This window comes from Cebus imitator, unplaced genomic scaffold, assembly GCF_001604975.1.
Source record: "Cebus imitator isolate Cc_AM_T3 unplaced genomic scaffold, Cebus_imitator-1.0 Scaffold192, whole genome shotgun sequence".
NCBI classification, from domain to species: Eukaryota; Metazoa; Chordata; class Mammalia; order Primates; family Cebidae; genus Cebus; species Cebus imitator.
The window spans coordinates 849,430-872,558 of record NW_016107507.1 but is presented as its reverse complement, the minus strand read 5'-3'; the positions used below and the strand labels follow the sequence as shown (position 1 = coordinate 872,558).

General features: G+C 36.3%; 1 protein-coding gene across 2 annotated transcripts; it reads right to left on the bottom strand.

Annotated features, from left to right (window-relative positions):
* Nucleotides 1-786: 786 nt before the first annotated feature.
* CBLL1 (Cbl proto-oncogene like 1) lies at nucleotides 787-20,105 on the bottom strand. 2 transcript variants are annotated; one of them, XM_017546830.2, is made up of 6 exons: nucleotides 18,695-20,105; nucleotides 13,897-14,064; nucleotides 9,945-10,045; nucleotides 9,481-9,564; nucleotides 7,678-7,751; nucleotides 787-5,028 (listed from the first exon to the last, which is right to left on the bottom strand). In XM_017546830.2, the coding sequence occupies exons 1-6, from the start codon at nucleotides 18,705-18,707 to the stop codon at nucleotides 3,993-3,995; spliced, it is 1,476 nt and encodes a 491-aa protein (XP_017402319.1). In that variant the 5' UTR covers nucleotides 18,708-20,105; the 3' UTR covers nucleotides 787-3,992. The 2 variants fall into 2 exon arrangements, with proteins under 2 accessions (XP_017402319.1, XP_017402320.1); XM_017546831.2 differs by having other exon boundaries at nucleotides 9,945-10,042.
* Nucleotides 20,106-23,129: the final 3,024 nt, after the last annotated feature.

Genomic DNA, 23,129 nt, shown 5'->3' with positions numbered 1-23,129 from the left:
TACAAGGTAGGACTAAACTCAGAAATAATTATAGGTGCATTCCACAGATTTGTTCCAAAGTCACTAATTTAGCATTGTACAATTATATCTAGAAAAGCTGCTAGGAATTATTAATGTTCAGAATTAAATACATTTCTCTCTCATGGTTTTGTATGTATTTTGTATTTTGAAACATTATGATTTATTTCCTGGCCACTATACTTTGAATATAAGGACAATGTTTGAAGAAAATTTAAAGACTGTCAAGAACAATTCCTAGGTAAGTTAGAATATAAACTTCTCAAGGGCAGAGACCATATCTACTTTGTTCATTATCTTATACCCACATCTAACATATTTAATAGGTGTTTAATTTTATAAATCAATACTTCATATATATGTATATGTATATCCTCCCACAAGTCACCCACTTCCCACTTCTTGATACCTGGTAATGTTGCCACCATCATCTTATGTGTAAATTATTAAAACACCCTTCTGACTACTGCCTCTGCTTCCATTTTAGCCTCCTTGGTCTTTTCTTATCCTACAGCCAGAATAATCCTTTTACCAAAAAAAAAGTTTTAGCATTTTTTAGTGAATAGATTTTTTTAAAAGAGGTCCTACCCAATTGAGAACTAAACTCATGACTTCTTATTCGTTTCAATCCCATGATTCTACAGTGCCAAAAATTTCAAAATTTTTAAAGATGGGGATGCAGAAAAATTAAGCACTAAAGTGTTCGGAATTCTGCCTTAAAACTTTTTCCCTCAATGATGGAAAACTGAAGGGGCATGAATCAAAACAAGCATCACTACCAAGTCTTTTACCTACTTCCCGTTAAGCCTATAATATCTGATATTGCTTTATTAGATTGGCATATACTGTATTAAGTAGACTGATTGGTTTCTAGGCCATAATTTAGCAAATTACAAACCAGTGAAGAAGAGTAAGACCACTTCAATCAGAATATAGTATGTTTAACATCAACATACTAATTTGACAGCTAATCTAATGAAGAAGTATCTTTGAGTACTCATGCACTTTTTTCACATACTCATAATATGGGGCATTTTCAAAAAATTTATGAAAGATGGAACTGCAGAGTTTTCCCAAAAAGATTACAAATCATACTCTTCCAATATATTAGTCAGAAGAAAGTCTTATGGCAGTTCTGTATATTTACTTCATGAAGCCAATAGCCTCTTGTGAGTTTAAAAGATATGTTCAAATAGCTCTTCCATTTACATTTCAGTGGTATCAAATTAGTATTTACACAATGATTTTGAGCAAGTAGTTTTTACAGGGCAAAATGAATATAGTTTCTCATAGTCTTTGCAACAGATCTTTCTCCAAATACTTTATTACACTCTGAATAAATGTGCCACTGAAGAAATATAACATTCAACTTGCTGGTTTTAATCTTTTAGAAGTGAACGTAATTTTACTGTAGAAAGTTGTTTCAACATAAACATGGAAAATTCTGCATTCTCCCAAATGTGCCAATACATAAAAATTCATCTAGGCAAAATAGTATTTATGCTTCCATTTTATTGTTTTTAAGAATTAAACTGCCACCTCAGTAGTCTTAAGAGCAATATAATGAAACATACATACATTTAATTTAGACTTATGTCCATCATAGCTTCAAAGGCTTCCCTGAAATAAGGCTGGGATTCACATCTTTTTCCTTAAGAAACACTAACAGTAATTTTGTTATCCTTCTACCCACCCACCCTCATTCAAACAATTGATGAATTCAAGTCTAACACGATTTTAAACTTCTGCTACAAGACATTCATCTGATATTCCTCCTGCATAACATAGATTTCTTAAACCTAATTGAAAATAAAACACTTTTTTAAAACCCTACAAGAATTCTTAATTTGAAATTTTATGATACTGATTTTCTCGTCCAATACATATGCTAAATGGCTTCTTACCACATTCAGCTCTAGTGAATTTCAATAAAAGCAGGAGATCTCTTAATAAATAGTCGAGAAGCTCTAAAGTGAATTTGGTTACTTTCTTATTACATGGAACAAAAATGGTTTAAATTTTTAAGTTATATTTTAATATCTCCCAAACAGGGGCATGAAAAGGAATCAAGTTTGCACCAGTCCAAGTACCTACAGTAATATGAAAGAAGCACTCACCACCAACATTTCATACTATTTCACTCCCATGCTTTTAATAACAAGCATTTCTCACTAGAAATATTGTATTAACACTGGACTTTCAAACTGCTAAGTGTAGAAAATCACTTAAGCTTGACTTTTAAAAGCCTATTAGTTATTTTTGGCCAGTCAAGATTGAAACAGTGATTTTATTATTTCTAACTTCTGCTCTAGGGTTCAGAAATAATTTTGCATCTGATCATTCAAGATGAGAATTTGTTTCACCTGTACCTGACAGAATAAAATGGTAAATTAGCAATCAGTTCACCCTTTGTCAAAAGAAATATGTCCTAAATGTATATACTACAAACTATCTAATAAATGATATCTGCATACTACACATTTCATGTTTTATTATGCACCATTTTAGTGGGGAGGAAAAATTTCACAGGGATTTATTCAAAGGATATAAATAATATCCTAAGAATGTTGGTTTATACATATGAGTTCTGTATAAACTGTTAAGTGGTCATCTTAGCTGAACTATAACAAGCCCCTATAATGTAAAAGCTGACCCTAAAGGCACCATATAAAGCACTGAAATCCACAATTTAGCTGTTACTTTCCTCTTCTGCAACACAAAATTATCTGGTAGTCTTCACTGTTGATTCCATGCTAAAATGTTACAAATTCAGACTGCTTTACCAACAAAAGGAATAGGAAACGAAAGTTTTTAAATTTCAAGTTAGAGGAAAAACCCTATCACACAGCAATGAAAACCTGAGCAAATGCAAATTCGTGATTACAAGAATATGTCCTTCATTAATACATTATTCAAACTCCTCCATGGCATTCAAACTGTAGTTTAAAACTTAATATACAGAAAAACACATAAAAACATGATCAAACTCTACCATGAAACAAAGAATTATAATAAAGTTATTTCAGCCCTCCCTGAATATTTTATTTAATACTATGAGCAAAGTAGAACACACTTCATCTAAATAATACCATTTTATCAGTGCTATAAAATAATGCCACTTAAGACTAGTAAGTGTGCTACATTATGTGATTTGAACCATTCTGTAAAAAAAAGCATTAACAAGTAACATCGTCCCCACCAGCTTGGAGCCTACAGATTCAATTACTTTGGCCATATCTTTCCAAATGATTTAGTGATGCCTTTTAACATTGCAAACATAAATCTATCATAGTACTGGAATTCCCATGTATTTTGGTGCTTCTGGGGCTGCCTAAAAATGAAAAGGCATCCAAATGAAGTGCATTGTATACTTACTATACCTCAAAACCTCTAAATTTCAGTGCCTAAAATGTGAAATAATTCTCTATCATTTAACAGTCTGCCTTATGCAAATTCTAGTACAGTTTTACTTTTAGGGTTTTATTGTAACTTTGGGAAATTAGTGGTAAAACATATGATTTAAAAAACAGTATGTGGCTGCACTTAAATTCACATAAAAATAGCATTTTTACAACCATATTGAAATTTAATCCTTTTACACAGGTTAACAAAATGTATCACAAGAAAAATTAAACATTGGGTTTAACAAAACAATACTTGTGAAGTAAAACAACAAAAAATTTTTTCAAATTTTTTACAAATGGTCACCTCTAGGTCAATTTACTAAACTAGGGGAACAAAGATGTTAAAATACAGCTGTGCTCAACTCAGCCACTTATCTGTACTACAGTATGGTACTTGAAATCAATCCTAAGGTCAAGATTCAAAACCATTTTAAGAAACAAGACCCTATGTGTTTTATACTACCCCCGTAAGAGGTACTTTTCCTTCCCCAAACAGTCAAAGCTTAATTAAAAGATTGACTATACATAAGTTGTTTTTCCTCCTCATATCTTCAGTTCAAAATACTATCATCATTGGTAATACGGTCTATATCTCGTCTGATCTGGATGATGTGGTCCAGGAAGTGGGGTTTGAGAAGGCGGGCCCTGCAATCGTGGAGGAGGAGGTGGCCCTCTTGGTGCAGGCCATATACCAGGACTCATTCCCCCTGGCTGTGTAAATGGAGGGCTCAGCGTTCCTTGATCTTCAGTGAACTGGGGTAATGAGTTAGGATTATAATGGTGAGGAGGGGGTGCAGTTACAGGTGGACCACCATGTTGAGGTGGGGGAGGTCCTGGAGGAGGATGATTCATATAAGGTGGCATCTGGGCAATAATATGTCCAGGGGGAGGGGTTATTGGTGGTGGAGCAGAGGTCATTGGTGGAGGTGGAGCTTGGCTATATACCAAGTGAGGAGTACCTGCAGCCTGGGGAGGATGTGGCATTGGATGGCTTATTGGTGGTGGAGGAGGTGGGGGTGGTGCATAATGTTGCTGTGGAGGCATAATATGATGAGGGTGAGATACCACTGGTTGACCCTGATATTCAGGATGATGGTGAGCAGGTGCTGGGGCAGGAGGTGGTGGTTCTCTAGCACCTGAATTTGAGTCATCCTGAATAGGGACGGTTATTAAATTGCTGTGTTTTCTTGTTGAAATACGAAAGGTTTCCTGACTGACCGATCGAGGTGGAGGTGGAGCCATGGACAATTCTGCTGGAGGAGCTCGAATATCCTCATGTGGCTGATTATAGTGCTCATGTGGCACATGTTGCAAAGGAGGTGGTGGCATCATGATGTGCTGCTTTGGCGGAATATGGCTCATATGGTGCTTGTCTGGTGGCATTATAAAACGATCGGGGATTTCAGTTGGTGGTGGGGCAATAGGAGGATGAACATTTTCAAGTGAAGCACGTGTAACAGGTTTTCCAGCTCTCATATGGCGATGGTTGATATGAGCCTGTAAGTCTCTCTGAGACAAATATGTTCTCTTGCACCCTTGAACAATGCTACACATGAAGAGAGAACCTCGTGTACACTGCTCAATTCGCTGCACAGGATCACTACAGCTAAATTAGAAGGGAAAAAAATGTGATTTACTAAAAGAGAATACAAAAATTACATAATTTTCAAAAATACGCCTTTTTTCAAAATTTGACTGTTACACAAAACATAGCAAAAGTCCACAATTAGAAGTTATAGTTATTCTACATGAACCTTTAATTTTCCCTACTTTATTGTCTATTAGCCATTAAGCATAGGCATTGCTGTCAACTTCAGAACTCCTAATTTTAAACAGTATGTTTCAAGAAGAGACCTCACTCTTCCCAAGGCCTAGAATTTATCCAATTTTCTCAAACAATTTTATGTTTTGCATCCATTTGCAAAAAAAAAAAACCCAGGAAGAAAAAAAAAAAACCAAAGGATTGATTACTTACAATCATGAAATTCAAACTTGTATTACTAAGTGTGATAAGTGTTTGTTGAGCAAATAACACTAAGTGGAAAACAGTAAGTAGAAGATACTGCAAAGGACTACAAGTAACTTCAGCCTCATCATTAGGGTTCTTAACATTAAACATAAACAATTCCAATCCAAGCCTTGACTATTAAAAGTCCCTTAAAGAAAGAGTTTTTCTGGATTGTCAGACAAATTTACACTTTTCTACCTTTCTGATTTGTGAGCACTAAATTTAACTTAACATTTTCTTAAAAACTCAGGGTCAAAATTATAACTATTTTTCATTTATCATATTTAATCCACACTTGCTGTTACAGGAACAGTGGGGAAAGAGGACTGAAATAGGAATCTGAAGATCTCGCTCAGTAATTTGAGGTTACTGAACCATTTGTGAGTTTGTTTCACGTGTACAATGAGGTTAAAATATCTACTCTACTTCACGGTGTTTTTATATCTATTTCATATTACTTAAAAGAATATTCTTAATATCAAATTAAAGTGACAGTATTTAATCCCCAGGTAAGCACTATAAGCAACTATCATTGAATATGTGTGTCAGGTCATTTGACACTATGCTAAATGGCTCTATACTCTTGATTTTGAGTTGTGTCTATTTTTCCATCCTTACTATAAGGCTGGCACTCCTTATTGATGTTATTATGCTTCCCTTTAGTGGCCACCTGGCACACTTGTTTTGTGCTTCTAGTTCAGTGTAAACTCAGAACTATCTCCACCTTAACAAAAGGTGAGGCACTTTCTCTTGGGTGGTGTTCAAAAACAGTAATATATACTGTTTAACTCTAATTGCCATTTCTTCACTTCCTGATCTGGGTCTGTTAATCCAGATAGGCTTCTGTCCTAAGGACCTTCTGTCCTAATAAGGACCACATATGTGAGGTGTGACATTTAGTACCTTGTTACATTTAGTCCATTAGTAAGATTAGTATATTAGTATATTCAGTACATTAGTTACATTTAGTACCTTGAGAACTAATTTCCTTTTAAACAATAGGCATCTTTTAATTTTCTTACAATACTTATACAAAAGAGGAAACCTTTAAAAGTCCTCTAATGTTTTACCACATCTGGAATCCTTTATCCCAATGAGGCAATCAAATTTACTATGTAACTTAAAATGAATGTATTCCATGTTAAAAACTAGGCATTAGAGAAAACACAAAAAACAAGTGATATATACTTCTTATGTCTTAACTCTTCTGAATTATAATTCTATAAACAAAATTTTTAAAAACTCATAACACAAATTTTATAGTCTGTTACTGTAAAAAGCTAGAAACACACCAAGAATTAGTTTTATTGAGCTGTCTAAATCACCCCTTTCTCTCCTGGTGATGTCCATTTTTCTATACCATAAAAGGGAATCATTGCTGACAAGTGACCACAGCTTTGTTATCAATCAATACCACAAATCTTGGGGTAGCTTTAAGGACAGGTTATAAGGAATCTGGGAAGTCTGTGGCTATTCCAAGCAAGTATCACTCATTCTTTTTGTTGTTGTTTTTGTTTTTTCTTTTTTTGTTTGTTTTTCTCTATTTCTCTCATTCTTTCTTAAGCCTTCCTTATTAAGGGTTCTGCATTGATCTAAAAATTCTTATTCTGGTTTCTTCAAGACCATCCCAAAGTGGATCTAGCTTTTTATAACTTGAGACTATGTAACGATGGTGTTCTAAGATATACTCAAGATATAATAATCAGATTTGAAAGTAATAAGAGCTTATATAGTGCTTACTATATGCCAGCTACTATATATATATGCATGTGTATACACATGGTATATGTATATAAAACCTCATTTAATCCTAAAAATACCTCGAGGAGGCAGGTATTATTATCAGCCTCGTTTTATCAATAAAGAACAGCCTATGACAGTAACACAGCTAATAAATAGCAGAATAGGGATTCAAACCCAGGAATTCTAATTCTGGAGTCTGCTCTCAATATACCTTACTACTTCTTTAATGTCTCATCAAAAAAAGTAACTTTTTGGTTTATAATAATACTTCTATAATGGCAAACAGATTTCATCTTGACCAACTTGAGTTGACTGACAGTGGCTACCTTGCCCTATATTAAAGAGAAACCCGAAGCAAACTGGGCTCACAGAAAAAGATTAGCCACGTCTATATGTCTGATCTCCTGCCTGATTTCTATCACCCCCAAACCTCTATAATACAACTTACAAATCACTGTACTAAAACTTTATTCTTTAAAAAAGGTAATGATAATCTTATCTTACCCTGGACACATCTTATCTCCCTTTTTTTCATGTAAAATAGCACAGTCATAGCAAAAAACATGCTTGCATGGAATCTGTAAACAAAGACATATTACAGTTAAGCATATTAGAACTTAAAATATCTATTAAAAAAAAAAAAGTATAGTGCCCTATACATTAGAAGGCTTAGAAGACACTTGAGAATATCTGTTAAAATGAACATTTATTAAGTACTAATTTTTATAATCTTTTTCAATCACAAAGCCTTTGAGAATGTGACAGAAACTATGGCCCTTTTTCCAATAAATGTACACATACACATTTGCTTACACTTTCTGGAGGTATAAACCCTATAACTTTCACCCATGGTCCCCATATACTTTTTTCGTTCTTTTTTTTTTTTTTTTAATTCTTTTCATTGAAATATTGCAGTAACTTTTAAACCTGATGTTGAAGTGCCTACTCTGGAACTCTAAATGATTGCTACTGAACATGATAGAGTTCTGTTTATTGTTTTTTTTTTTTTAATTCTTTTCAGAGACAGATCTTGCTCTGTTGTCCAGGCTGGAGTGCAGTGGTGTGATCACAGCTCACTGCAACCTCGAACTCCTGGACAATGTTCCCACCTCAACCTCCAGAATAGCTAGGAATACAGGTGTGTGCCACCACACCAGGCTATTTTATTTTATTTTATTGTAGAGATGGGGTCTCACTAGGTTGTGCAGGCTGGTCCCAAACTCCCAGACTCAAGCAATCCTCCCACCTCAGCCTCCCAAAGCACTGGGATTATAGGTGTGAACCACCACACCGAGGCCCCTGCAGGTAAAAAGCTCCTGAAGAACGCTTTAATTATTATTTTTATTTATTTATTTATTTATTATTATTATTTTTTTTTAAGACGGGGTTTCACCATGTTGGTCAGGCTGGTCTTGAACTCTCAACCTCAGGTGATCCACCTGCCTTGGCCTCCAAACTGCTTGGATTACAGGCGTGAGCCACCACCAGCCTTATTACTTTTTTTTAATCTTGTTTCTTCTGAAACGATTCCAATGAAGTAAAATAACAAGTATGTCCTATATTTAATATAAGCAGCATTTTCCTCTGGTAATTTTAAGTTAATTAATAAAAATCTAAACATCAATCAGAAGGATACAGTAAAATGACGTTAGAACCACATTTTTTAATTCATAGTCTATTACTATTTCCTTACTATGATGTGCAGCAAAGTTAACAGTGCATAATCCACACCCTCTACCATCACAAGCATGTTACTGAATTCAATTTTTTTCCAAATGCAAACACAAACTATCTTTTTTTGAGGGAAGAATGTAAAAATTACTATAAAATTAGTAAGAACTGTAAAATCTTTTTAATGATTAGAATTTCTGGAAATTATTATTATTATTATTAAGCCTCTCTGAGACTCAGGAAAAAAACAGAAATTAAATTAACGCAGTTTTATGTAAAAAAAAAAAAATTGTGGCCTTCAAAAATAAGTAGTTTTGCTCTATTTATTAAGAAAAAAATTTTCCTTAATAAACTAAAATAACTGTCAACTAACTGGTATCAAACAGTCCAAAGAAATTAGTTTTCAGAAGTTATTCTAATTTTGAGTTTATTTAATAGAGTAATATTTTACAAGAATTCAATAATTTGTCAAGATAATCATATTAAATTCACAGTATTCCAATACTTCCCTTAGTTATTTCATACTTATTTAAAATTTCACAGTCATTAAACAATGAAAACCTATCTAAACTTCAGAACCCCACCTCTATGCAAATGCTTACTTATAAAAACAATATTTTATTTAATTATACTTACCATTCGCCCATAGATTTTAATAGGCAATCCACATTTGTCACAGAAATGAACTGGTGTATCATCCTTTTCACCTAAGATGTTTATCTGTTGAAATGATGTAATTAAAATTAACCTTCTTACACAATTCTAAAGATTGTATCTACACAATGAATTGGTTAGTGTTTTACAAAAGTTGTTAAAACAATTAGAAATAAAGGCTCCCTGATGTAATCTCCATATATTCCCCACCATTAGCTGTGTTTCCATTCGTTTTTCTTCTTAGTGTTAATGGCTACTGATTTTACTAAAATTACTTCAAATTATTCTTGAAAATATGGTATTAATAAATGATTTGTATGTACTGAAAATCATAGCAAGTTCATGACATTCTTTATGAATTGTGCATTACACCAATAAAACATTTTAAGTATTTAATACCTAAAATATTTTACTGTTCTAATAAAATTTTTCATTATTAATTATACCTGAAAGTCCCAAAAAAGGTGTCCAGGAAATCTCCGCTGATTTCCAAACAGCTCACCCCCTTTACAGTCATACCGTTCTTCTTCATTATAATCAAATCCTTCTGAGAAAAGAAAAAAAAAAAAAAAAAAAACTGTTGTTGGTTAACTTGCCAAATCTCAAATTTCATTTTGGAAGTACATATACATATACATACGTACATATATATATATATATGTATGTGTGTGTGTGTGTGTGTGTATATATATGTATATATATATATATATTCATGGCAAAATAGACCTATTCACTAAAAATCCCATCTGATGCCTTTCAAAACTTTTCTAAAAATAAGACAATCAAGTTTAGTTTAAAACATCAGCTAGAGGTAATCTTGGTGACCTAGTCCAACTCTTTTACTACATTACTGAGAATATTACTATATGAAGACTCATAATAACTCAACATACAGAAGATAAGTGGCAAAGCCAGGAACAGACCTCAGATCTTTTGACTACATTCAAATGTTCTTATCAATTCATGAGATGATTTCTAATGTAAAACTTTACTGATTACTGATTATCATGCTAGTTGCACAAATTTTTAAGATACTGATTACCATTTATTCTAGTCTAGCTACAAAAATGGTATGCTTCGAGACTGATTTTATTGCCTAGAATATAATAAAAACGTAAAGCATTTTATAGATTTTATTAGCCAATGAGTTATCCCCTTCTTGAGCCCTAAAATGAGAGATGTAGACACTTCAACATATTCATATTTCATCCTGTCAATTAAAACCACTCCCTGATTACCCAAACAGGAGCCGTAACATATCTTATACATCCTCTCCTACAATGCATTTATCAGTATCAATAAACTTAAGATATATGAAGATCAAATGGGCTCAATTTCTCTGGCCTAATTAAAAACTTGATGGCAATCTTCTCATCTCCTACAAAGGAACAGAAAACCAATGAACAGTCTGATGGGAATTCTAGGTAGAATACAATTACCTAAAGTAAAGCTGAGAAGACAAATATATCCCTCCAAGGTGTCAGGCTTCTCATGACTCTTTTGGCCCTAGAACTGGTAAACAGAGTAGCCAAGCGCACAAGTTTTAACTTTACCCACATGACTAAATGACAGCACCTATACACAGACATAGACACACACACACAGATACATTCACACACACATAGTGATGCAAGAATTTTTTGAAGCTGATAGACACTTCATTGTACTGCTATTTAATTACTGCCAATACAAATGTATACTCCAAAGTCAGGGTGCTCTTGTAAGTTACACCTGAGTCTTCCTAGGCTCTTGTATCACCCATTTACACCTTAAAAAAGCTGGTGTGATCTGAAATTCAAAATAAGGAAACTCAATTTTTCAAACCCAGAAAATTATTGAGGTAACAGCCAAGGAAATTAGGAGCACATTATCATTTTTCAGAGTATTTCCTCCTGTACTCCCATCATTAAACTATATATATTTGTGTAGATACCATACTGGCACCCAAACCTCCACATTTTGATTGATGCTTAGAAAAAAAAACAATCAAAAAAAATTTTTTTGACTCCAAAATCCAAGAGGGAAAATGGCAAAGAGGATTTTGGCTTTTTTGCATTGTTTGAACTATTACAAGAATGTATTTGTACATTACCATGTTGTTTTAAAAAATTATTTTTAAAAAAAAAAAGCCAAAGCAGGAGTGATCCTAAATTACAGACAGTGCAGCAGCAGCCCTAGGTTATTACTAACATGATTTATAACATTTTGACTTCAAATAGACTTGTTTAGATGGGAGAGAAACCCTACAATAAAGGAAATCATAAGTTGTAACTGAAGCAGTTTGATTCTACAAAATACAGACAAATTGCTGGAATAGAATAGAAAGTCTAGAAATACAAACAAATACTTTCAGACCCTTAATACAGGGGTGCCCAACTCCCAGACCTCGGACCAGTACCCTGGCCTGTTAGGAACTCTGTCACACAGCAGGAGGTGAGGGGAGGGCTGGTGAGCGTTACCACTTGACCTCTGCCTCCACCTCCTGTCAGATCAGCAACAGCATTAGATTCTCAAAGGAACGCAAACCTTATTGTGAACCGTGCAAGAGAGGGATTTAGGCTGGTGCTCCTTAGGAGAATCTAATTAATGCAACTGTTGCATCCAGAAACCACCCCCACACATTGCCATCACCCTCCATGTGTGGAAAAACTGTCTTCCATGAAACCAGTCCCAATGCCAAAAAGATTGGGGACCACTGCTTTAACGTATCTATGATGATAGTAAAATTCCTATTCAGCAAGGAAACGAGTTGGGACAATATTTTGGGGAAAAAAAAAGAGCCCAACCCCACCTTCTTTCCCCTTAATAACCAAAAACACATCCATAAATGTTCCAAAGCAGTGTCAGCAAACTTTTTCTGTGAAAGGCTAAATAGTAAATATTTAGCTTTGTGGGCCCTATGGTCTCAATCACAATTAACTCTACCATTACAGTGTGAAAGCCCCCATAGAGAATACTTAAATGAAAGAGCATAGCTGTGTTCCAATAAAATTATTTGTAAAAACAGGGCTACATTTGGCCCACAGACATAATTTGCTAACCTGTAATGAAGGGTAAGATGAAAAAACTGTTTTATACTGGTGAAATAGGGAAAGGCCTTTCAAAGAATGTCATAAAACCCAGCAGTCATAAAAGCAAAGAGTGGATATCTGACTACATAGAATCTTCAAGATTCTCTGCAATAAATATTTTGTATACAAAATTCAAAAGACAAATGGAGAATATATACAATATAGGCCAGGCACAGTGGCTCACGCCTGTAATCCCAGCACCTTGGGAGGCAAAGGCGAGAGGACTGTTGAACCCAGGAGTTCAAAACAGCCCGGGCAACAAAGCAAGACCCCATCACTACAAAAACAAACATAACAACTTATCCAGGCAGATGGGATGCACTTGCAGTCCCAGCTACTCAAGAGACTGAAGCGGAAAGATCACTTGAGCCTGAACTATTGAGCCATGATCCCACCACTGGATTCCAGCCCGGGAAACAGAGTAAGACCCGGTCCCAAAAAAAAAAAAAAAAAAAAAAAAAAAAAAAAAAAAAAAAAAAAAAAAAAAAAAAAAAAAAGAAGAAGAAAATAATATATATACTATGTAACAAAAATCCTATTAATTTACAAAGAACTCAGAAGAAAGGATCTAAAGAAGGATGACCAATAGTATGAAAAAATATACACTCTTTCATAATTAATACTCAGTATTGGTGTGTAGGAGTATAAACGTACCTTCTTTGAAGAACAGTTTGACAGTACTTGTCATACTCTAAAACGCACAGTATCTATCAAGTTTTAAAATATCCAAATTTGTAGTTTTTAAAGTCTTTGGAGTTTAAAAAAAAAAAAAAGGCCAAATCTGTGCAAAGTAAAAATTCTACAAAGTATACATTCTAAATTATATGTCCAAGAGTATCTGGTGCAACATTTTTGGTAACAGCAAAAAAATGGAAAAACTGTTAAATAAATTATGGTATGTCTATAAATACTCAAATCTATTTTTTTAATAAGGTAGATCTGTATGTACTAATAAGAAAAAAAATCTCAAATGCCTATTACATGAAAAAATGGCAACTACACATAAAAAAATTAATACTTTTGTATAAAAAAGTCAACAGGGACTATCTTCGGATAGAAGGGTTTTAATGTTATTTTCTGCAATACTGTTTAGATTCCTGAACAATGAGCTGTATTGCCTTCAACAACAAAAGAAACCAAATCAAAAATATGTATAAAGGGAAATAAAAATACAATGTGCTAAAACGAGAAGTCAAACAAGAAGGTTGAAGAATGAATAGAATATGTAAGATAAAAAAGAGGTGGCCAATAAGTAAGATCACATACACTATCTGGAGCAATCAGATAAAAGAGAAAGAGTGTTGGACCTATTAGTTAAAAACATTACCTTCATCACCAGGTGGAGCCTTTGCAGGCATCCTGTTTATAGTCCTTTGAGTTCGAGGTGCAGGTTTTGCTTTGTTTGCTTGCTTGGAGATGAGCTTTATAGGAATTCGTCTGCGAACATCAAGACCACCCAAGGATCCAGAACTATTAGTGCCTTGTAACTCATTGTCTATGTTAGGAAAAAAAAGTTGTAATTTCTTTTAGTTTTTCTTTTTGAAAATTATTCCATAGGTATTAAAACAACATACCTAATGTTATCAAGGTTAGAGATCTGGGTTCTGACTTTCAAAATTACATTAACTATTAATTTTATTTGTTTTGGATTAGAACTTAAGACAATGCTTTTTAACCCTTTTTGAGGTATGGAATCCTTTAAGAAATTGATAAAAGTCATACAACCTCTCCCTAGAGAAGTGAACACAATTTTTCATATAATTCGAGAGTTTACAGAAACAAGAAACCATTCATGAACCTAAGAATCATTGTCTTGAACTATAAGAGATGTTTTTTAAAAGAAAAGGATTAAGAAGAAAAAGGAAACCATCCCTATTTCCATGTTTGATCATCAAGCTTGCAAAGCAGACAATAAATTTAGTAAACTGAACTTTCTAAAACTGATGAAGTCAAAATTAAATAATCCATTTGAAAGTGAAGTTTTAAGAAATGTGATTATTCTTTAAGTGTATAATAGTTATTCTAAAAGTCATTCAGAAATATAGTAAAAATCATTATAGCATTTAGTAGTAAAAATACGCAATAATATATTTGTGCTATAACATGTGACTTGAGTTCTTAGTTGGCACTGTAATGGAAAATTATAATTTAAGAGAATGCAAAGTTCCTGTAATACAACTAGGTCCAAACAACTGTCACTTTCTAGTCCCTGGAGTCTTTGCTTGTTATTGTCTATAGAATAGATTAATTCTTGTCCCATGAGTAACAGGAGTATTATTTCATAGAACTGACTCCACCTAAAGCTTAAGAGTTTGTTCAAGTAGACGAAAAATAAATATTTAACTTGACCTACTAAAGACAAAAAGGAAAATGCTTAAAACAGGAAATACAAATAACATATTTTTTAATTTGTAGTGTTTTAAACATGACAAGTTATTGAACAACGTTGTGTAACTGCCCCTGCAGGAAATATTACAGTCAAGATTGACAGCCAAACCATCCACATTAAATTCAGCAAAGCCAAATTTGGAAGTAGCAAGCTAGTATTAATGGCCACCAAGGCGATTATGATTATAGACACACACTAAGTTCACATTCATTTGCACTTTTTCTGAACAATATCTCAAACAAAATGAAAAATGGGTCCTTAATGATTATTTTAATTATCTTTCAGTATACTTACTACTCTTACAACAGCTAATCTTAAAAAAAAAGTGGGGAAAGGGAATTCCATGGTTAGCTAGAATCCTGAGTTAGGATAAACCCAACCTGATCAGCTTTCAACACTTCACTAAATATACTCACAAGGTGATTAACGCATTTCATCTGCTTTCATTGTAGTTGCTTATGTACGTAAAAGTACTTACAAGCAATGCGTTGGCCAGAAGAAATATGAATGGCTTTTCTTGCCCAAAAAGTGTTCCTGACATTACAATGAACTAAAAAGCAAGTAGTTGTAGACACATAATCAGTTCAATGCTGTCCCTCAAATATTAAATATTCAAATATCAAAATGGTTTAATGGTTTTACCTTTGTGAATGAAAATACCAACACTTTATTACTACAAGTTCTTTTCACACCATCCTGAACACTTGAGGTCTTTACTGTTGCTTGCATAGCCTACAACTTTCAAGAGCTGGCTGGCCTTTCCCACTTTGCTTCACATATTCAAGTTCATGAGGTACAGCATCTAATAGTGATAACACTCTGGGTTTCTTTGGGGGCTGTTTTGCTTTCTGTTGTTTTTAAATTAAGAATCAGAACATAAAGCACAATTTCCTTTTGAATACAGTGACAAATTATAAAGTTCTTAACATTAAAAATTTCTTAGATATTACACAGAACATAACTAAGGACTAATATGATTTAAGTTATATTCACTTTTATTCACTTTAAAAAGACACACTTCCATATGATATAGTTTAAAAAAGATTTAGGATTTTTATCTTGAATAAAAGGAACCAACAAATATTTTACAAAATCTGGGATACAGTTACCGAAGTGCTAATTCTTAGAATGACCAAAGAATAAATCTAACTGGGAGCCTCCTGGAGTAATTTTTCTGGAAAAATTCTATTAGAACACCTTCATTTTACATTTGAATGTTTCAGTATGATCATAAAATGGGTCATTATTGCATAATGTTCAAGGGTTTCATCAATTTCCCCAAGAACCTCTTAATTCTTCAATATTAAAATTATTCTTTTGAGAAGCCTATCCTGTCATGATTCTTCAATTATCTAGCTAACTGGCATTTCCTCATTTGCCAAAGGCTTTGTGATTTAAACAGTTATCAAATTCATGTTTATGAATTTCATGAAAACCAGAATCTTCTGTAAGGTTTATAATTTTATTTCACAATCAAGGCACAGTATTTGATACTGTCTTCGGATACTAAACATGAAAGAGACTGAGTCATTAAAAAAAATCTAAGAAGCTAGTGTTAAGCAGAAGGGACATTTGAGTGGGAACTAATTTTTAAATGGTTAGCTCATTGGTGAATATTTTCATGTTAGGATAAGTTTTACTTCCTTAGGCAATCTTTTAACTTCAAGAATTAAGATAATACTCTTTACACCCACCCCTATTATGATTTCCTAACATAACAGCCTCTCAACCATGGCAGGAACTTGACTCACAATTCCAGTAATGGGCTCAAATAAGAATTATTTTCCTAAAGCTGAATGTTTGCTATTCTAACATCAAAATTTCAGAGTTTCAACTCTATATAAATTCCCAAACACTAGAATTCTTTACAGCCTGGTTCTAGGCCGGCTTCCCCTCTGAGCACACCCTTCTTACATGTCTCATCTGTCCTCACGCTTTAAAATACCAGCTATAAATAAAGGTACTAACTTCCAAATACGTATTTTCAGTGCAGTTCTTACCCCTCATCTCCACTTGACATCTCCTCTCCTGTGTCTCAACAGCTGTCTCACACTAAGTAGTCCAAGACTAAACACTTATTCCCAAATTTTCCTGTCTCACTTCTACAAAAAAAGGACTGTTTTCTCCCCCAAGTTATCCTCAACTCAATAATGGACACTACCTAGCTGCTCAAAAAAAAAAAGTAGGCATTTCTCCTTTCTCTCACATTCCTCCAAACATTACCCAAGTATTTACTGAAGCTGCTCATTCTTCATTTCCACCAAACCAATCTTCCCTTCCAGTCTACTGCAATCACCTATTTTCCAACCTTCTTACCTCCCTCTCTTACACCATTCTCCATAGAACAGCCTATTACATTGTTTAAAGAGACTGTGTTCTTCCTCTACTTCTGTTCAATGCCTTCATATTCACTTAAAATAAAATTCAAACATTTACCATGGCTTTCAATGACCTGAATGTGACGGCTGCCCTCCTTTCCAATCTCACTTCAGGACTCTTAACTCTGGCTATTACTAGGCTGCAGCTAACTTTGCTACATCTTCCTACTCAGCAACTATGCACTTGCGGGAAATGCTCTTCCTCCTGCTTTTTTCCCAGGACTGGATTCTTCTCATCCATCGGATCTTAGCTATGTCACCCTTCCACAAAGACCTTTCCTAACAACCCTCTCTGAAATTTCCTCCTATGAATCTCTCCACAACACCCGTTTCTTGTCTTCAAAACACTTATAATCTGCAAACAAACAATAAAAAAGAACTTATTGTCTGTGTTCTTCCATAAAATAGAAGGTCTATCAGACACTTGGTTCGTCTTGTTTACCATTCCATCCTCCATCTCCCGACCTACAGATATCTGTATGTATCTGGCATAAATAAATAAACATACACACCTAATTATATAATGGATATATGATGAGTGAGGACAACTCAATACTTACAAAAAATACTTTTTCTCTGTTTGTGATATGGTCGCTATAACTATATGGGGCACTTGTTAATTCCAAGAGCACACATTCACCATCCAAGAACCAGAAAGAAGCAAAAGCCAGAAAACACATAACAAAGGGTGGAGCTACTCTTACTTGGAGAAAAGGATGAGAATGTCTTGATTTTAAGCTCCTCCTTCTAAATACCCTCAAATGATGAGTAAGGACAACAGCCGAAGCGTGGGGCATGCTTTTGGTTTAGGCAGAAAAGCTCCTCCAAGTTTGATTCCAAAAACTATATCCGACTCCCTTCTTTCACCTCGCTAGTCCATGAAGGACAGGAGAGACGACAGGAGGTTACAACTGCAGCACCCGCCCAAAGCTGACTGAGACAGCAGGAAGTCTCCAGCCCACTCTCGTCCATCCACTCCCAGCGGATTCCGCGACTCCGAGACCGCAGTCTACCCGCGAGTCCCCATAATGCAGGGCAGAGCAGCTGGGCTGAATAAAACAGAGCCGGCGCTCTCCCTTCCCAAAGGCCTAAGCTGCCCACCGGTCCGGGCTCGAAGCTCAGCAGAAACAGAGAAGGAGCGGCTGTTGCCGGCACCAAGGAGGTAGGTACCGCACCAGAGGGTAGGCCAGGAAGCAGCAGGCCCCTCCCGCGTACGGGAAGGCAACTGTGAGATTCTTTCTCACTGCCACACTCTAGTGTTGTGGGGCGAGCGTAATCCCTTTTGCCTGCTGGGCGACCAGTCCCAGGCCGGCCAAGGGGGCATGGAACCGGGACCCCCACTGCCTCCGCCTCCTTACCAGTGTGATCCATGATTCGGCTCGCAGAGCACAGTGGGAGCGGAAGTCAACCGCGCCGGAGTCGCAGCGCGCGCGTGCGCACTGCCTTCCGGAGGCCAGGAGGCGGAAGTCCGAGCGGATTGTCCCAGCTTTGGTCTACAAAGACTTCCTTGTTTCGCCTCCACTACCCAACTCCTGTGAGGGACTCAGGCATAGTTGGTGCAGAGGCAGAAAAAGCGAGCGCGGGAAGAAGTTCGGTAGCGAGGTTGCTAAGGCTTCTCCTCATGTGTTTTAAGGGAAAGTAGCCTTTAACTGTGGAAAGGACACCAGCGGGGACCAGGGAGGGGGAGAGCAGTGGCAGAAATGAGCCCGAGGCCGGTAAGGCGGCGGCCCGCCCCCACGGAGAGCTGCCTTCTGGGACTTGTAGTGCGCGCGAGCTGCGGCTGCGCAGGCTCGGCCGTTGTGCTGGCCCCACCCCGGCGGGCGGAGTAACGGTTTGGAATACCCCGTGGTACGGGAGCGCCTGTTTCCTCCACTGGGTGCAGAAAAAGTGTAAACACGCGCGCTCCGGAAGGCGTCCTCCCGTGGGCGGTTGCTCAGGGGATGGCTGAGCTGTGAAGCTCGCAGCTAGCAGGAAAGTCGCAACGCTTATTGTCTTAAGTTTTGCTTTGTCGTGACGACCTACCCAGACCCACGCAGAGCCGTCTTGGTATATGCCCCTGTTCCCATCTCATAAGTCTCTTTACAGTTGAAACACATTCATAATGCTTGACTGCCACTCACTTTCTAGGGAGAGCGCTTGTGGCGCTACTAACCCCTCGAACACCTGAGAAGTGGGCGCCCGTGCCGGATGGAGGGTGGAGAGCCAGTGCGGCGCAGCTGCCGCCTCTTAAGGGGACACCTAGCAGGAATGTGCAGAGTGGAGCTAAGGAGAGCGGATGGAAACCGAGGGAAGGGAAGAGAGCCCCAAGGCTTGGCCGGAAGGAGAGGTTAAAAAGGAAAGGCCTAAAATGGGGAAGAGAGTTACCACAACAGGCAGTACCTAGTTCCAGTTCTTGGTCCCAGGGGTTTGTGGCTGCTGCTGCTTTCATCTTCCTCAGCCAAAACAAGGAAAGTGCCAAAGGGCGATTCCTAGGACCTTCAGTGCAGTCTCCACCTCGCGGACTTGGCTTATTTGTATTCGGTCCTTCCTCCAACCTTTTACACTTGATGCTCGTGGATGAATAGAAAGGAGCACAATTAATGGAAAACACAAGCTTGGGAGTCAAGGGATTTGGATTCTATTCTTGTCATCCCTTGGTGACGACATCATCACCTTGGGTTATTCACGCTTTCAGTGCCAGAGTTCCTAGATTAATAAAATATTATTACATTGACCTCTTAGAGAAATGTTTTCATGGTACTGAATTGCAAATAAAGTATCAGTAGCAATGTGTTATATCTTTGTATTTGCACGGTATTAGCTGTGAGTCATACTGTTATGATCAGTGCGTTATAAGTGCACCATGTTATTTAGTGGTTATTTTCCTGAGATCTTGTAAAAGACTTTTCCACTGCATATAGGCAGCTTTATAAACAAGTTTTTAGGTACATTCACAACGAAGGACATTTGTGAATCAAAATTATCCCTGCTTTTGTTAAAATGTAAAGTTCTATATTGCTAAGTGGTTTTCAAGATGCTTTCAGCTTCTGAAATTACTGTTTTGGGCATTGGGGTTTGCCTAACCTTTTTCCTATGCCTCACTAATTTCTAAATACAGTGCTGATATCGTCAGGCATTTTTCACCAATTTGGGGTTTACAAAAAGTTTTCCTCTAGAAATTTGCATATATTAAGAAAATTTTTTTTAGAGGTGAGGTGGCAGAAACTGGACTACAGTGGCACAATCATAGTTCACTGCATCCTTGAACTCCTGGGCTCAAGGGATCCTTATGCCTCAGCCTCTGGAGTAGCTGGGACTACAGATGCTCATCACCACCACCGGCTTTGATTTTTTTTTGTTCTGTCGTACTTAGCCTTTCAGCTAAACTTCTGATTCATGCAAATTCATGTTCAGAATAATATTAGTGTCTGCTGATGCTAATATTTAAATAATTTGAATTAAAAAGAGCTTTCAAAATGTATTTTATATAATTTTTAAGTCAGAAGTTTTGTGGGCATTTTATGATGCATCAGGTTATGAAAATTTACTGAAAGAAGAGTTACGTATTTTAGATCTGATAAAATGTTAAACATTTGTTTGATTTGATTTGACATCTCTTACTTACATGCATGGCTTTAGCATCTGTGGTCTGTATTCATTTCCCCCTTAATTGTGGTTGCCTTTAATTACCAATGCAGTAGCAGTGTGATAAATTAATCTCTTTACTTACATTTTATTAGTAGTTTCAGCAAGCGGTGTGCTGTAACTAGTCACAACTTTATGAAGTCATCATTAATATTTATTTATATAGCGTGGTACTAACCTAAGGTTTGTAAAAGTGAAAACTCACTGTAATGAATAGTCTGAATCACTGAGGTGCACCTTTTTAGCTACTACCTATGAATTATAAGGTAGTGGGCTCCAAGATGTTTTGATAGGCTTCCATTTACATAGTTACTGTATATGATGAGAAAGGTAAGAGGGATATCAGAGAGCTTGTTTTCCCAATACCCTGTTACAGACTCCTCAGTACCAAATAAGGACAAAAACACCTGGTCTATTTGGTTTGTAAATAGACCCTGTTGCTGTTTAAATAAATGTTTCTCACTGTTAGACATACATTTTACAGCATAGCCCAATACATAAACTCACAACACCTAAGCATATATTTAAGTGTCATGAAACTATACTTACCCTTTTTATATGCAATGCTCTGTGCTGTTTTTATTCTGTCCCTTTAAAAAAAATGTTGGTTATAATACACTAGAATAATGTCAAAGTACACTCATGGGTTGTAATTTAAGTGTGAAAACCACTCTCTTATATTTCCCATGGTGTTTTGAAGAGCTTCATATATTCGGGTTCTATAGAAGGACAGAACTAATAGAATGGATAGATAGATAAAGGGGAGTTTAAATATTAACTCACAGCTGGTCACGGTGGCTCACACCTGTAGTCCCAGCACTTTGGGAGGCCAAGGTAGGCAGATCATAAGATAAGGGGTTTGAGACAAGCCTGGCCAACACGGTCAAACCCCATCTCTACTAAAAACACAAAAATTAGCTGGGCATGCTGGTGGGCACCTATAATCCCAGCTACTTGGGAGGCTGAGGCAGGAGAATTGTTTGAACCTAGGAGATGGGAGGTTGCAGTGAGCCAAGATCGCGCCATTGCACTCCAGCCTCGGCAACAGGGTGAGTCCCACAATAGGCCATCTGCAAGCTGAGAAGGAAGGAGAACCAGTCCAAGTCCGAAAACTGAAGAACTTGGAGTCCGATATTTAAAGGCAGGAAGCATCCAGCATGGAGAAAGATGTAGGCTGGGAGGCGAGGGCAGTCTTTTCACATTTTTCTGCCTGCTTGTATTTTAGCTGTGCTGGCAGCTGATCAGGTGTTGCCCACCCAGATTAATGGTGGGTCTGCCTTTCCTAGCCACTGACTCAAATGTTAATCTCCTTTGGCAACACTCTTACAGACACACCAGGATCAATACTTTGCATCCTTCGGTCCAATCAATACCCTCACAGACACACCCAGGATTATTATTTTGCATTCTTCAATCAAGTTGACACTCAGTATTAACCATCACAAGCATACAGGCAAAAGACAGTCATTTTTCGAACGTGAAGGAACTTAAGCAACACAACATGCCTGAGTTTTTCTTGGGATGGGGTGGGAGGAGAAACATCTGTGTGTATCTTTATGTTTATTTATATACTTACATGCAATAAATCCAATTAGAGAAAATTTTAAACTCAGGAAGTAAAAATTTGGGAAAATAATTTATTGAACAACAAGTGTTTATTAATGCCTACCGTGTGCCAGAAATTCTTCTAGGTGCTTCAGATACATCAGTGAACGAAGCAAATTAACTCATCCTGCCTGCATGAAACTTACATTTTAGTAAAGAATAGCTGGTTTAAATATGTAACTTTACTAATACTAAACAACTTCGGAAATTATGATTACAGAATAAAAGGCAAATGTTACAAACCTGGATAAAATAAATATCATGTAACTGAAAAATTGTTGAGAAGAGAGGGGAGACAAAGCTAGTAGGTACTAATTTTTCAAAAAGTGTCTACTTTTACTGTTTAAAATGGAAAAGCAGTTTAAAATGCAGTCGTACTGTATAATGGTGTTTTGGTCAATTGCATATGCAAAGGTAGCTCCATAAGATTATAATGTAGTTGAAAAAGCCTTAGCACCTAGTGACATCATAGCCATCCTAACATTGTAACGCAATGCATTACTCACATGTTGGTGGTGATGCTGGCATAAACAAACTGGCACTACCAGTCATATAAAAGTGTAG